The sequence below is a fragment of the Tachysurus fulvidraco genome, chromosome 9 (genome assembly GCF_022655615.1).
Source record: "Tachysurus fulvidraco isolate hzauxx_2018 chromosome 9, HZAU_PFXX_2.0, whole genome shotgun sequence".
NCBI lineage: Eukaryota > Metazoa > Chordata > Actinopteri > Siluriformes > Bagridae > Tachysurus > Tachysurus fulvidraco.
Window position 1 is genome coordinate 25,951,019 of NC_062526.1, and position 17,435 is coordinate 25,968,453.

General features: G+C 39.3%; 1 protein-coding gene across 1 annotated transcript in view; it reads right to left on the reverse strand.

The window, feature by feature from the left end:
• Nucleotides 1–17,435, reverse strand: part of LOC113649525 (obscurin-like) — a 293,303-nt gene that overhangs the window by 188,067 nt on the left and 87,801 nt on the right. The window contains exon 9 of the mRNA XM_047818190.1: nucleotides 8,500–8,684. Within this exon, the coding sequence (XP_047674146.1) occupies nucleotides 8,500–8,684 (185 nt within the window). The remainder of the gene's footprint in view (nucleotides 1–8,499; nucleotides 8,685–17,435) is intronic.

Consider the following 17,435-nt stretch of genomic DNA (forward strand, 5'->3'; position numbering starts at 1 on the left):
GTTTTTATTAACAGCAATGTAATACAGATAGATGTGTGTAACATATGTAAAGTAAAATAAAAGAAAATTACAAATAAAATCTCCTTCAAATAATAAAACAGTATTAGAATAAGTAAAAGTAATTAAAATGCAAAGATTATAACAAACCAAGAAACACTCTCTAAGAGTAAGCTTGCATTTGTTCTATGATGCACACAGACTATAACATGCACTGAGAATCTTTACACTAGAATGCACACACAATGTAATTCAAGACAAGCTTTCATACATTTTCAAGCCTTTCGCCAATATGGCATTCTTACTGACTTTAAAACCAACAACCGGTAACCCTGTGGTCAGTGACAAATTGTATTTTTTAAGGTATACATTCCTCTCAAAAAGCACACGCTTGCAATATCATCTTACTGACTAAGTCTTTCCCCCACATGTGTTGGGGTTTCCCTTTACAGGTTACTGTCAGTGGTATCCTTCTGAGCACTGAGGGTTGACTTTTTCTAAGAGAGCCTTCATATAACATATCTTTTAACACACAAGCAATATTATCGCATACATATTTTGAAAGCAAAGAAAGAAAAAATATATATAAAGAAATAAAGAAAACGTGCATCCTGTCCCTCTATCAGTTCGCACCAACATTCGAGTCACAACCAACAGATGTTTACAAATAGATGGTCTCTTCAAACAGATTTCTCAGACACTTACAGACGTAAGTTTTTTATGATGCACAACATAGGGATAAGTGGCTCAGGCCTTCTGAAACTCCACAACTCACTAAAGTCCACAGTAAGGATGTAACTGAATATAACATCATGAACAGACAACATGCTCTACACGGATACAAGTACAGCTCTGTGTCAGTAATTGGATGTGCAGTGTTTATTTATTCTACAGTATTGTGATCTAATCTATTCTATTTGCTTTATATGTTTATCCAAAGTTACTTTATCCAAAGTTTTTTCACAATTTAAAATATTTTACTGTTTTGCTCTTTTTGCTTTGTTGATTGTTTACACAGTAATTGTGGAAATGCTGTAAAACTACAATGTAACTTAAAACCCAGATACAGAAATGGATCATTGGAGCATGAATACAGATAAAGATCTTGTCATCATGTTACTGCCCAAAGCCACAGGTCAGTAATGATCTCTTTAATATTTTTAACTACATGATTTCAGTAGTTTCATGTACAGGTTATATTTCCACATCAGAAGTAAGAGAACTAAATTATGTTAAGATTTAAAGGCTTTAAATAGCAAATTCTTACATATTTTACAATTATTTTGATTATTGAATAGGAGAAAGAGAGAGAGAGAGAGAGAGAGAGAGAGAGAGAGAGAGAGAGAGAGAGAGAGAGAGAGAGAGAGAGAGAGAGAAAGAAACACACCTTCAGTGATGTGAAGAAGAAGGAGAAGATAAAAACACACCAGCATTTTTAATAACTCTCCATAAGCAGAGACACTGTGTGTGGAAATGCAGTCTTACATTCAATTTTTAATGCTCACACACACACACACACACACACACACATACACACACACACACACACACACACACACACACACACACACACACACACACACACACACACACACACACACATTTAGTGAAGTAATAGTTTCAACTACTTTTTTCAGTTGTTACTTCCTTTTTTGACAGTCATACACAACTCTCTCTCTCTCTCTCTCTCTCTCTCTCTCTCTCTCTCTCTCTCTATCTCTATTTCTATCTATCTATCTATTTCTCTGTCCAAAGCTTATATTTTCTACCAGCATCAGGCCCAAGCATGTATTACTCACCTTCAGTGACATGACCAATCTTACTGAGGACCCAAATCCACACACTATACTGATCACACACACTGCAGGTTTAACACATTACCACATTCACACACTGACAGGAAGTGAAAATATTAGCAACACACCACTGACAAGGCAGAAGAGTGAAATACTAAAAGCGTGACGCTGCATTAAAACACACAAATGCCAAACACTGCTTTAACCAAACAACACAATGAGTAAAGACACTGATTTTAAAAAATAAGCAGGTTTTTGATTAATAATTGTAAGAATTGTTGACATGGTGATGATATGCTGATGATATGTTCAAACGGACTACAATACAATACAGTATGTAGAAATACTGTCCATACATACAATAACACATTAATTTATAAGCATTGTTCTAAGTAAAAAATCTTGAGGACTCTAATTGAACTGAATAATGAGATAATTATAGCTTTTTTATTCCACTAGATAGCAAAATAGAGCAATATATTCTGGTCTGTTCATGAGGTGTGTAAATGTTGTGTGGTCTGTTGGTCAGGTGTGTAGGTGACCTCTTATAACAAAATAAGTTAACAGATGGAAAATAACATGAGAGAAAATGAAGACATCTATTGGCCAAAACATGGAATGACAGGTCCAGAGTCCTGACGTTCTCTGTGTTTGGAGGGAGAGAGAGAGAGAGAGAGAGAGAGAGAGAGAGAGAGAGAGAGACAAACAGAGAAAGAGACTTTTTGACTTTTAAAATGCCCTTTCATTTAAAAACAAGATTTTTTGTATGTTTACATCCCCCCATGAGCAACTCCATGTAAGCACTCAGCAAACTCCATGACGCCATCAGTGCGTTAGAAACGGCTCATCCTGATGCTGTTTTTATTGTTGCTGGCGGCTTCAACCAGTGTAGTTTATGGAAATGTATTCCTCAAATACCACCAGCATGTTGACATTCCCACCTGTGATAAGAACACTCTGGACCATGTTTACAGCAACATACTGTACGTGGTGCATACAGGGCTGCACCCCGCCCCCACTTTGGACACTCACATCACATCTCTTTGTTCCTGTATGCTGCTTACAGACAAAGACTGAAACAAGCACACCCTGTCACCAAAGAGGTTAAACTCTGGACCCCAGAGACCGAGAGCACCCTATAGGACTGTTTTGCTTTGACAGACTGGGATGTGTTTAAAGCTGCAGCCACTCTGGAGGACTCGTCCATCAGCATACAGGACTATGCTGAGTATGTGACTGGGTACATCAGCATTTATTTCAATAACATAGTGCCCACCATACAAAGCTGTGAAGTATGGACTAAGGAAAGCCATCACAGCGGCCAAGAGGCAGTACAGAAAGAAGCTGGACATCTTCTATTCTACTGCTGACTCGGGGCAGATGTGGCAAGGCCTGCAGCACATCACAGACTACAGGACCACCACCAACAATATCACCTCAACAAACAGCCTGCCGGACGACCTCAACACATTCTACACCCGCTTTGATGCCCCCAGCTACACTGCAGAGAGCAGGTTCACACACACCTGGACCACCCAACCCCCCTCCCCTCCACCAACCACCTCAACAACCCAGGTACACAAAGCTCTGAGGAAGATCAATCCCCGCAAAGCAGCAGGACCAGACAACATTTCTAGGTGGGCCCTCAGAGCATGTGCCAAGGAGCTGACTGACGTTCTCACATCTTCATCCTCTCCCTCAGCCAGTGCACTGTTCATTCGTTCTTTAAAACCACGACCATCGTCCCCCTGCCTAAGAAGAGCCCACCCACCTCCCTGAACGACTGCAGGCCAGTGGCACTCACTCCAATCATCATGAAGTATTTCGAGAGAGTGGTGCTGGCCCACATTCAGAGCAGCATACCAGACAATATTGACCCCCTGCAGAATGCCTACTGGCCCAACAGGTCCACCTCGGATGCCATTGCTGCTGCCATCCACTATTCCCTTTCTCATCTGGAAAATAAGGACTCATACCTAAGGCTACTCTTCATCGACTACAGCTCCGCCTTCAACATGGTTATCCCCCACAAACTCACCCACAAACTGTCCACACTTGGTCTGCACCCCACCCTCTGTTACTGGCTCCTAGACTTCCTGACTGGCAGGCCGCAGTCTGTCAGGATTGGTAATAGGACTTCAGCCAGTATCATCACAAACATTGGAACTCCTCAGGGTTGTACGCAGCCCCATCCTCTACATACTGTTCACTTACGACTGTGTCACCTCCCACAAGGACAACATCATCCTGAAGTTTGCGGACAACACTGCAGTGATAGGACGCATCACTGGCGGTGACGAGGCAGCCTACAGGAGGGAGGTGGCCAGTCTGGTGTCATGTTGCGGAAAGAACCTCACCCTCAACACGGACAAGACGAAGGAAATGATATTGGACATGAGAAAGGAGAGGAGAACGCATCAGCCACTGATCATCCGGGAGCTTGAAGTGGAGAGTGTGAGCAATTTTAAATACCTGGGTGTCCACATCAGTGAGGACCTCACTTGGACACCTCACATCAAGCAGCTGGTCAAGAAGGCCCAACAGCAGCTGTATTTTCTGAGGAGGCTGAGGAAGTTTGGCATGTCGCCTAAGATGTGCAGCAACTTCTACAGCTGCGTCATCGAGAGTGTCCTGACCAACTACATCACTGTGTGGTACGGCAGCACTACTGTCATGGACCACAAACGCCTACAGAGAGTTGTGAAGACTGTGCAGAAGATCATCAGGACTCCACTGACCTCTCTGCAGAGCATCTACCACCACAGAGTCCACAGGAGAGCTGCTTCCATCCTCGAAGACCCCTTCCACCCCCAGCACGGACTGTTCACACTTCTACCCTCAGGACAGAGGTACAGAAGTGTGAAATGCATGACCTCAAGAGTGAAGAACTCTTTCTTCCCCTCTGCCATCAGACTCCTAAACAGCTGATGGGAGTTTGCAACCATGGACATAACTGCTTAACTTTTTACATGGATATAACTGTTTACATTGAACTACATTTTTGCACATTAATTTTCTCAGAACTGCACTACCTCACCAAGAACTGCACTACCTCACTTTATTGCCTTATTCGGCACTCAACTTCTTATTGCCTCTATTAAGAACTGTACCTCACCTTTTTTGCTTTTATTGCTATTATTTTTATATATTTATTTTGCTCTTATATTTTTACTCAATTTTATTCATTTTTTTTTTACTTTACAGTATGACATTTAGTGTGCACAGCAAAGTAAGAATTTCATTGTGCAGGGAAACATACTTTCTGTCTGTGCATATGACAATAAACACTTTGAACTTGAACTTGGGAAGAGTCTGGAGCCAACACCCCTGACCAACAGGATTCCTTCAGGCCAACCACATACAAAATTTTGAAGTCTCTACACAACAGGGCTATGGGTCTCCAGTTTTTTAAATGTGCCAGGTTTAGTACAGCTTGCTTGCCTTCCAATGGTGGAGGTGTACTTGAAGACAAGACAGGTCTGCCCCAGAAAACCACAGAAGTGCTTGTAAAATTCTTTGGGTAGTCCATTTATTGTAGTCCTGTTGTTAATTGGTAGTGGTTAGTACCTGTATTTTTAGAGGCATGTCCAGTTTATTATTCTGTTCTGTGGTTAAAGTAGGTTGGTTCAAAAACTGCAAAACTCTGCGTTGTAGAGTTTAGTGTAGAAAGTTATAGCTTTGTTTCTTATTTCTGCTGTTCCTCATTTGAGATGCAGCATTTGTTTGTAATGAGTTGTGTTTTTAGAAAGGTCGAAGAAGAAGCTGCTTGGGGTGTCAATGTATTTAATAGAGGAGAAACGTGATCTTATGGGATGAATACAGAGACTTCGGTCTCACTGTTAAAGGTAAAACCATTCAAATCTTGGTAGAATAGATAGAAAAGTTGCTTACAATAATCTTTGTGACACAGATGGATTTATTGTCTCTGAGGAACACCTCAGTTCTGAGTGCATTTACAATCCAGGACCAAGAACATTACAAAATTTTGTGAAGAAATAATACAATGTGTCTAGTTTTTAATGATGTATATATTGTAAAAGTGAAACAGGCTTCAAAAGCATGTGATCATCAGATATAAACCCTGTAAATGATACACCTTTAAATCTAACCACACACATTCCATGATTTAGCTAAATATCATTAAGCATAAAAAGGAAAGCTGAAAGTCTAAAACGGTTGGAGAGAACAAACCGTGAATAAGAAATGAAGCTAATGAATTTACTAAACTATTTATGCAGGGGTATTTCTGAACAAATCTCTTGATTAATTTATTGATGGATCAGTGAATTTAATTCTTCTCTACTGCAGACTCACTGTTTCCTCTCCATCACCTTTGCTGTAATGGACTGTACCAGAACCTGGAAAAAGAAAATAAAGAAGAAATGCTCAGGTTGTTCAGATAATACGGTGGGAAGTAGATGATAAACTTCTCACAAAAGTATAAGGTGTTTGTACCTTTCTTTCTGGTGGTGCAATAAACCACAGCCACGACAATGGGCAAAAAGATCACAGTTACCACGGCAACAGGGAAGTAGATAGGAGAATCTGGAGAGACATCAGCAAAAGACAATCGAAGGATCATAGTGAGAAGTGAAAGCAGGTCAGAACACAAACTTAGATAATCCATATTCATAAAAAACAAAGACGAAGAACAGAACAGAAATGCTTCTGATTTAAATAGTTTATCTCTTATACTATAATAGTTGTCACCAAGGTTGGATAAATGTACTGTACCTCACATCCTTTTGTTACAAAGTAGTAGTTCACATAATAATTTAAAATATATATATAATTTCCTTGTATAACCTACTGAAGGGTGTTTTACCTTTCACTGTAAAGTAGATGTCTGTAGTCATTTCCCCGATCTCACACCTGTACAATCCTCCATCCTCTACTGTCAGGTGTGATATGAGTAGAGAGAGATTTCCTGAAGAGTGATCATTAACCAGCTGAAATCTCTCTTTGTACTCATCACTCTCAGGAGATATCTGTGTCCAGTTATTTCCATATGTATTTTTCTTCCATGTGAATGTCTCAGGTTTTCTGTGGAGCTCAGTGCAGGAGCAGGGCAGCAGTACTGAGTCTCCTGTGTATGCAGTGATCTGTTTCATATCTCCATTTCCTTTCAGACTGCAGCCTGTATGAACACACCAGTTAATGATGTGTTAATGAACAGTTCACCATCTGTAACAACTCTACAGAACTACAGACATCCTGTAACTCCACAACTCACTAATGTCCACAACTCACTTGTGTCCAATAATCAATAGTTTTTATTAACTCTAATAACTACAGACAAATCATGTCACAATATTGTAAGCTCAGAGCACACGGTTACAGCCATGTGGTTTCCTCATATGACATTTCTACCGACTCAAAAATATTTAGATGCTTGTGACAGAAAAAAACAGCTGTAAAAAAACATTTCTCAAATTTATCTAAATGAACAGATTATTGAGTGTCTGTTAGAATGTAAAGGTCTCTCATCATCTGTCACACACATGATCAAGTGTTAATCCACAGAACACAAACTACACAATGTTCACATGAACATGTTCCTCTGAGAAACTGAAACTCTGCATGTATTTTACGCTGAACAGCAAAACCCACTTCTATTTTAGTGACATGACACAAAAAATAGGAAGGGGGCAGGGGGGTGGTGGCTGGGTTATATTTTAGATTGTTTTGATTTAATAATTGTAATTTCATTGTATTTAAAAATGCCTTCAAAATAAAATAGTTACACCAAAAATGAATATGAACTGATTTAACATTTTAGCTCACCAGAACGCTAAATCAATGGGAACCCTGAGCTTGTTTCTGCAGAGCGGGGTTTGGTGTGTGGGAATCACCTGTCCTGATAAATCCATATTTTATGTAGGACTCATGATATTGTCTGTTATTAGTTTTATGTTTCTTTGACGTTGAAGGCTCTTCTTCTGTTTCTTCACTAGGCCTTTTCTTTTTCCCAAGGACACCTTCTAATGTCGTCTGTTTCGTGCTCATTTTTGCTATTTTGTGGGTAACATTTGAGAAAACACAATAAACACGTAGACCAAGCACGATTTTGCGCATGGTGCGGCTTTAGGTGACATCTCTCGCGTACACCAAGCACTAATTTGAGCATGGTGCAGCTTTAGGTTACGTCTCTCAGATCCCTGTTAACCTCTCGTCCGTGGAAAGTCGCACAAACCCGAAAGAACTACACCACAGTAAATAAAATGGAAATAATTTAATGTTCCTTGGGCGACCCGGTACCATTAGATCCACGGACCGGTGCCGGTCCGTCGACCGGGGGTTGGAAACAATGAAACAACACACTTCATCATACACAACTACAGACAAATCATGTCACAGTATTATGACAAGCTACAGACATGTAGTTTCATCACATGACACTTCTACAGACTCAGGCAAAAATGTTTAGAGGCTTTTTACACAGACAATAACAGCAGAAAGTAAACATTGTTCAAATTTATACAAATAAAGAGATTCATCTATTGTATTAATGTTATAACATCAGATTAATCTGTCATGAGATTATCACTGAAATAACATTGTGAATAAAAATGACTCATTTACCTTTAACAGTGAGTCTGATGTATCTGCTTTCACCTCCTTTAACATTACACTTGTAAAGTCCTCCATCCTGTTCAGTCAGGTGTGATATGAGCAGAGAGAGATTTCCTGAAGAGTGATCATTAACCAGCTGAAATCTCTCTTTGTACTCATCACTCTCAGGAGATATCTGTGTCCAGTTATTTCCATATGTGTATTTCTCCCATGTGAATGTCTCAGGTTTGATGTGGACCTCAGTGCAGGAGCAGGGCAGCAGTACTGAGTCTCCTGTGTATGCAGTGATCTCTTCTGCCTCTTCATTCAGACTGCAGCCTGTATGAACACACCAGTTAATGATGTGTTAATGAACAGTTCACCATCTGTAACAACTCTACAGAACTACAGACATCCTGTAACTCCACAACTCACTAATGTCCACAACTTACTTGTGTCCAATAATCAATAGTTTTTATTAACTCTAATAACTACAGACAAATCATGTCACAATATTGTAAGCTCAGAGCACACGGTTACAGCCATGTGGTTTCCTCATATGACATTTCTACCGACTCAAAAATATTTAGATGCTTATGACAGAAAAAAAACAGCTGTAAAAAAAACATTTCTCAAATTTATCCAAATGAAGAGATTATTGAGTGTCAGTTTGAATGTAAAGGTCTCTCATCATCTGTCACACACATGGTCAAGTGTTAATCCACAGAACACAAACTACACAATGTTCACATGAACATGTTCCTCTGAGAAACTGAAACTCTGCATGTTTTTTACTCTGAACAGCGAAACCCACTTCTATTTTAGTGACATGACACAAAAAACAGGAAGGGGGCAGGGGGGGTGGTGGCTGGGTTATATTTTAGATTGTTTTGATTTAATAATTGTAATTTCATTGTATTTAAAAATGCCTTCAAAATAAAATAGTTACACCAAAAATGAATATAAAGTTATTTAAAATTTTAGCTCACCAGAACGCTAAATCAATGGGAACCCTGAGCTTGTTTCTGCAGAGCAGGGTTTGGTGTGTGGGAATCACCTGTCCTGATAAATCCATATTTTATGTAGGACTCATGGTATTGTCTTTTATTAGTTTTATGTTTCTTTGACGTTGAAGGCTCTTCTTCTGTTTCTTCACTGGGCCTTTTCTTTTTCCTACGGACACCTTCTAATGTCGTCTGTTTCGTGCTCATTTTTGCTATTTTGTGGGTAACATTTGAGAAAACACAATATACACGTAGACCAAGCACTATATTGCACATGGTGTTGCTTTAGGTTACGTCTCTCAGCTCCCTGTTAACCTCTCGTCCATGGAAAGTCGCACAAACCCGAAAGAACTACACCACAGTAAATAAAATGGAAATAATTTAATGTTCCTTGGGCGGTCCGGTACCATTTGATCCACAGACGGTACCGGTCCGCGGACTGGGGGTTGGGGACAACTGTTCTACATGAACCCAGGACTGAGACAGGGATTAATAAAGACCTGCCAGAAAGTTCTTACTTAATAAGTGTTAAGCAGGTTTGATTAAAATCCAATAATTAACATTTTCTCCTGTTTATGTTTCTATTTACATTCAGTTTGGCAGCAAAAACAAAAACTCCAAAACTCAAATAATTTCAGTTGTTCAGTGAGAACTTCATATTTTTCTTATAATAAGAAAGATTAGTGAATGACTTTATGGTTTAAAGATAAAATCTTACATACAGCATTTCCTGACATAGTATTAAACAGGAGTGTGTGTGTGTGTGTGTGTGTGTGTGTGTGTGTGTGTGTGTGTGTGTGTGTGTGTGTGTGTGTGTGTGTGAGAGAGAGAGAGAGAGAGAGAGAGAGAGAGAGAGAGAGAGAGAGAGAGAGAGAGAGAAAGATCAGCAGACTCACCTTCAGTGACATGAAGCTGTATAAGGAGGAGGAGAAGAAAACACACCTGCATTCTTCCTGAGGACCAACACATTAATCCAAAGAGAGAATTAGAGCTAAACACACACTGACCGACTGCTGCAGTGTGTCTCATCATAATGAACACACTTTATAGATCACATTCACACCCTCACAGTTAAAACAGGAAGTGCAAAATTAGCACTAAGGCCTTTCTAGCAGTGGCAAGGAAAAACTCCCTTAAATTGGTAAGGATGAAACCTTGAGAGGAACCGGACTCAAAGGGGTGGCACTGGTGGTGTGATTACAAATATACAGTCAAACAAGTTGAATTGGTGTAAAGATCACATAGAGTTCAGATCTCCTCTTGTTATCATAGAGTCCAACTGGAGCTGGTAGATCTGTAGATGTCTCAGGATTCTCAGAGTCAGCCTCATCTCAGTGGAGGTCCAAAATCTTCATCGCACGGAAGACGATCGGAGCTGGTACAATGTCTGGATGCCTCGGGATGGGTAGAAAGAGAAAAGCAGTGTAGAGGGATTAATATATCTGCTGTTCATAAAAAAGGTGAAAAGACAACCTCTAGTAATGCATTACAATAGTCTAGTCTAGAGGTCATGAATGCATGAACTAGCTTCTCAGCATCAGATACAGACAGGATGTTTCTCAGCTTGGCAATATTTCTAAGGTGGAAAAAGGCTGTTTTGGTAGTATGGGCGATATGATTCTCAAAAGACAGGTTGCTGTCGAATATACACCGAGGTCTTTCACTGTCAAGCTACTAGTAACAATACATCCCTCTAAGTGAAAGTTAAATTGTGAGAGTTTCTGTGCACTGGTTTTTGGACCTATAAGTAGTATTTCTGTCTTATCAGAGTTTAACAACAGAAAATTACAGCTCATCCAGTCTTTTATCTCTCTAAGGCATTGAGTTAAATCTCGCTAAGGCATTGAGTTAAAGTGGTGGATATGGAGGTTTATATGGGTGAGATATTAAATTCATTTAATGACGAGTCTGGATATTTCTCCATCCCACCAGCAGAAGTCACACTTAATGTACCAGAGTGCTGTGTAACCAGGTAGGAATACACCATGAAGAAGGAGCCAGGTCATGACATGATGTTACATGATTTAGAGTCACTAATCCATCTACCAGCATGTTTTTGGACAGGAGATCATGAGAAACTTCACACTGATGGTAATATGAGCTCAGGATCAATCCAGAGACCCTGAAGCTGTGAGGGTCTGGAATACTGAGCTTCAACTTTTAAAAGAGAAAAAGCTGTAACTAAGAATGATAAAAGAAAATATGCTGAATAAATGAACCTGTTGTTGTTGAGTATACTACGTGATATCCAGAAACAGTGCCTCTGCAGTCAATCTCAGCACCAAGAGTAACTAATGCACTTGTTGAGGAGAAAGTTTGGAGAAAATAGCAGACTGATAGGCATGGGCAAGTGTAAAAGGTTCACAATTTATTCTACTGCTGTAGAATATGACGACAGGCACCTAACATTCTTTACACTGATTTCTAACACTGGTTCTAACACAGAGACAAAGCAAGAAAAACATTGTCGACAGTTTGGCTACATACAAAGGTTCATCAGTCAAGGTGCAATCTCGAGTCTGGTAACATAATCAAGGCTAAACTGGATCAGACACTGAGTCTCGCCATCTTGTCTCTAGTGCATCCTGTCCCTTCAGTTTGCACAAACATTCTTTAGTCACAAACAACAGATATTTACAAATAGGTAGCCTCTACAAATAGATTTATCAAACACTTACAGACATGATTCATAAGTTTTTTTATGATGCACAAAATTGGGATAAGTCGCTCGGCCCTCTGTTTTTACAGTACAAGAGGTCCTGCAAGTTACGAGGACTGACCTTCTAGTAGTAAAAGTGAAACTCTATGCATTCTTGACCTGAGAGTAAAACACAATATATGATTTGTATAATCGAGCACTCGACTACAGGAATTTGTTATGGGAGCTCAAGTGCTCATTTTGCTACCCACAGTGAGCCCTAAATTACTCAACAAGGGGCAATACGAGGTCACACGGAGTTTCAGAGATGTTCAATTCAATTCAATTCAAGTTTATTTGTATAGCGCTTTTTACAATAGACATTGTCTCAAAGCAGCTTTACAGAACATAAACATAGAGCAGAAGGTAAACATAATTAATGATAAAGGAAATAATGAATAATAAAAGAAATAAGAATGTCAGATGTCAGCTATAAGGTCAGGTTAAAAGACAGATGTCAACAATTTCATTTGCCTGAACACAAGAAACAACTGATTCACGAACACAACTGTACTCAGTATGGAGTAATTGAGGAGTCGCACAGTGACTGGTTCAGCACTGTGATTTTGGCCCCCAAAGCTGAATAGTCGCTCTTGTTCTGTTTGGCCTTTCAAAAATTCAATATGATGTCTAATACCCAATGCCTCACATTGACAAACTACTCGATAGGTTAGAGGCAGGTCGCTTTTATTCGACCCTGTACTACATCATCCCTTAAAAAACTCAATTTGGGTTACACCAATTTGTATCTCTTACTTTTGGTTTGTTTGGAGACCCAGCAACATCCCAGCAGCTCATAGACACTCTTTAAAATAAAACTACACAGATTCTGTGAAAAAGCTAAAATATGATTAAGAATAAAATTTAAAGTTGGAAGTCTAAGAGGGTTTGAGGGAACAAACTGAATAAAAGAAAAAAAAATATATATATATATATATATATATATATATATATATATATATATATATATATATATATATATATATATATATATATAATGTCTACTAATGTATGTATGCAGGACTATTTCTAAACAAATCTTTTAATTATTTTATTGATGGATCAGCGATTTGAGGTCTTCTCTACTGCAGACTCACTGTTCCATCTCCATCACCTCTGCTGTAATGGACTGTACCAGAACCTGGAGAGTTAAATAAACAAGAAAATCTCAGGTCATGCAGCTAAACTGTTGAGGAAGTGGATGATAAATTTCCAACAAAATGAGTGATAAGGGGTTTGGAAGTGTGTAGTTTAGTGTATAACTTGTATAACTGAGGAAAGTTTCAAGGAAAGTTTTGTTTGAAGCAAAAGCAAAAACTCCAAACTCAAATAATTTCAGTTTTTCAGTGAAAACTTTGTATTTTCATATAATAAGTAAGATTAGTGAATGACTTTATGGTTTAAAATACAAAATATCAAATACAGCATTTCCTGACATAGTATTAAACAGGAATGTGTGTGTGTGTGTGTGTGTGTGTGTGTGTGTGTGTGTGTGTGTGCGTGGTGTGTGTGTGTGTGTGTGTGTGTGTGTGTGTGTGCGTGTGTGAGAGAGAGAGAGAGAGAGAGAGAGAGAGAGAGAGAGAGAGAGAGAGAGAGAGAGAGAGAGAGAGAGAGAGAGAGAGAGAGATCAGCAGACTCACCTTCAGTGACATGAAGCTGTATAAGGAGGAGGAGAAGAAAACACACCTGCATTCTTCCTGAGGACCAACACATTAATCCAAAGAGAGAATTAGAGCTAAACACACACTGACCGACTGCTGCAGTGTGTCTCATTATAATGAACACACTTTATAGATCACATTCACACCCTCACAGTTAAAACAGGAAGTGCAACATTAGCAGTATGGCCTTGACCACATAGAAGTAAGAAGTCTCTCATGTCTTTTGCACAGCAGAACTGAGTCTATGTTCTGAATCCTTATTAATCATCTAATGCTGATAAACTAATCAACTATTATACATTTTAATGCATCAAACAAAAGCAGTGTGGTTTTGCATTTCTCCTTGTAAACATGTATTTTATTGTGTTTTACATTTTTCATGAGCTTTGACATGACGTAGTGACAGTCAGCAGCAGTCTACAGCCGTACTGACCTGACATCTCTATCTAGCTTGATTGATTGATTGATTGATCCAATTTCACTTAAAATTGACAAATATACAAATGTCTGTTATTCTAATGTTTCCCCTTCATTCAGTGTGTTTGTGTCATTCAACACTGTTAATGTTTCATTTCTGTCTGCCATGTATATGTGCAATATGTTGTTGTCATCCATCCATTAAAGAATAATCCCGATATCTTCTCAGTATTATTTATTTGTTTGTTTTCATCTCAACGCACTGGCATAACATGAGAGAGCAGCAACACTTTCTTAGTATAGAGTTTTTATTTTAACTAAACTTGTTTCAAAATAAAAGTTCCTTTTGTTTACACATGCACACAACGAAATCTTGCATACTTTCGGCATACAACAGTCAGTATTATAATCTAAAATAGAATAAAATAATAAGCAACATAATATACAGTATTTTCCGCACTATAAGGCACACCTAATAGCCTTAAATTTTCTCAAAAATCGGCCGTGCGCCTTATAATCCGGTGCGCCTTATGTGTGCACCGAGTTCCAAAAATCTGTAAAAATGTTGTTGTGTGACTTTGGTAAGCGCTCCGCTTGATTGACTGTCGGACCATTTCCCGCTGACATAGTGAGGTAATACATACACTACGTATGCTGGCAGCGATAAACCAATCAGAGGACATTACGTAATACGTACAGTACGTACGCTTACCTCCGCCACGCCTCCGGTAGGTATAATACCGGTATGTTGCAAAACAACATTAGTTTCTTAATAACCATTATGCGCTCCACACTCCAGTCCAGTAGGTGGTGGTAAAAGCACCTTAAGTTGGTTTGCCATCCACCATAGTGATGGGAAGTTCGGTTCTTTCGGACAGTTCGATTTAATGAACCAGTTCAAAAATCGAGTTCACCAGTTCTTTTACGTCCTGCCGTAATGACGTCATTCACAATGACGTATGATGCAAATTCCATTATCCCGCCGCCGGCAGATATTAATACAATCAATTTAACACATTCGAAAAGTTTTTTGTAATCATAACTTTAGTTGAATACGTTTCTTACATTTAAGTTTTGCAACTAAAACACGCAGTACAGGCATCGATGTGCAAACGTGGATGTTTTACGTGTTTTAAAGATATAAAGTTAATAAACTAATCTTCATCAATTTACAAAAAGCAGCATATAAAAATACAGACTAACCTGCTCAATAGTCAATAGTAAAATTAACTGACATATATTGAGTGACATATATTGATTTTTTTTTTTTTATAAAAATGTTTAATAGCTTATGACTAGTTACTATGCATATCCCAATATGTATAATTTGCTCTGAAGGTTTACGCATGCGCAGCATCAGCAGTATGTCGGACGCGTCCGAAACAGTTCTCAGTTCAGTGTACTGATGATTCGCTGTACTAGTTCAGTTATTCACGCATGCGCAGTATCAACAGCTCATTGGTTCTCGGACGCGTCCGAAACAGTTCTCAGTTCAGTGTACTGATGATTCGCTGTACTAGTTCATCGGTTCTCGGACGCGTCCGAAAGAAACAGTTCTCAGTTCAGTGTACTGATGATTCGCTGTATCAGTTCAGTAATTCACGCATGCGCAGTATCAACAGCTCATTGGTTCTCGGACGCGTCCGAAACAGTTCTCAGTTCAGTGTACTGATGATTCGCTGTACTAGTTCATCGGTTCTCGGACGCGTCCGAAAGAAACAGTTCTCAGTTCAGTGTACTGATGATTCGCTGTATCAGTTCAGTAATTCACGCATGCGCAGTATCAACAGCTCGCGCTCACAGTTCTCTCAGCACAACATGTCAGTTCAGTGTACAGGAGTTACATGTACTCCGGGATATTAGTTTATTTAGAGTCGGACAGACTGTCTGGCATGACTGAAAGTGAGTAACTTTAGTAACTTGTGGATCAGCGCTGACTCAAGTCGCGAACTGTTTAGAACGAATCAGTCTGATTTGGTGAACCGGTTCATCCAGTTCACTAAAAAGAACTGGTTCAAAAGAACGATTCGTTCACGAACTGGCCATCACTAATCCACCAATAAAAATCAGATGCTTACGAGGCACAATACAAACTACAGGCTTTCAGTTACACGGTTGTAAATGGGAATAGAGCAGCTGAAAGAATTCAACATCAATGTATCTATGGTTCGGAAGTGGAGGAAGCAAGAAAATGTACTGCGCCAAGTTAAGGAAACACACTAGATGAGGACTTTGATGGATTTGTGGGAGAAGATTGATTAAAAAATAATGTGTGTGTGTGTGTGTGTGTATTGTTAAATAGTAGAATAAAGTTCAACTAAACTCACTGTTTTGCTTCTGTTACCGTTTTTGTAGACCGTATGTTTTAGCATGCGCCTTATAATACGGTGCGCCTTTATGGGGTCAGAATTGTTTCGTTATTCTGAATAATTACACAATGATCCACAAATAAATATAAAGAGTTTCACAAATATTTTTACAAATTTCACAAAAAGAAATGAAATTCACAAATAAAAATGGGATTTGCAAATAAAAAAAATATTTATAAATTGTATTTATTTGCGAATTGCTTCCTGCTCATTTGTGAATCGCGGCACGCATTTGTGGATTTGAAACATTTCTAACGTCAAGACGTGCACAAGAATCCACAAATAGGTAGACTCCGCCCACCGTCTACTCCAGCCAATCACGTTCTGATTTACTCGCTCTTCACACTACCCCTGGACCCATTGATGATGCTGAAATCGTTTCCAAAGAAAGCAGAATTGAACTAAACCTTAGTGCTGGCTACAATCCATACAGGGTTACCAGATTGGGCTCGAATCTGACAAATGTTTTTATTTGGTTTTTTTTTAAATCGTATTTTGCAGTACATATTACACTGTGATAGTGCGAGTAAATCAGAACGTGATTGGTTTGAGGGAGACCGTGCCACGATTGGTCAGCGCCACGCGACCGTTGTCCGATTGGCTGGAGTAGACGATGGGCGGAGTCCACCTGTTTGTGGATTCTTGTGCACGTCTTGAATAACGAAACAATTCTGACCCCATAGAATCCTGACATTCTCAATGTTAGAGAGAGAGAGAGAGAGAGAGAGAGAGAGAGAGAGAGAGAGAGAGAGAGAGAGAGAGAGAGAGAGAGAGAGAGAGAGCAGAGAGAGAGAGAGAGAGAGAGAGAGAGAGAGAGACAGAGGTTTGGCCTGCCTTGGATCTGAGCTACTCTGAGTGAACAAATGCAAATGAGCCAGGTCTCACAGGTGATGGGGCCGTTTGCACAACAAAAGCAGGGCTGAAGAACTGTGAAAATCTCA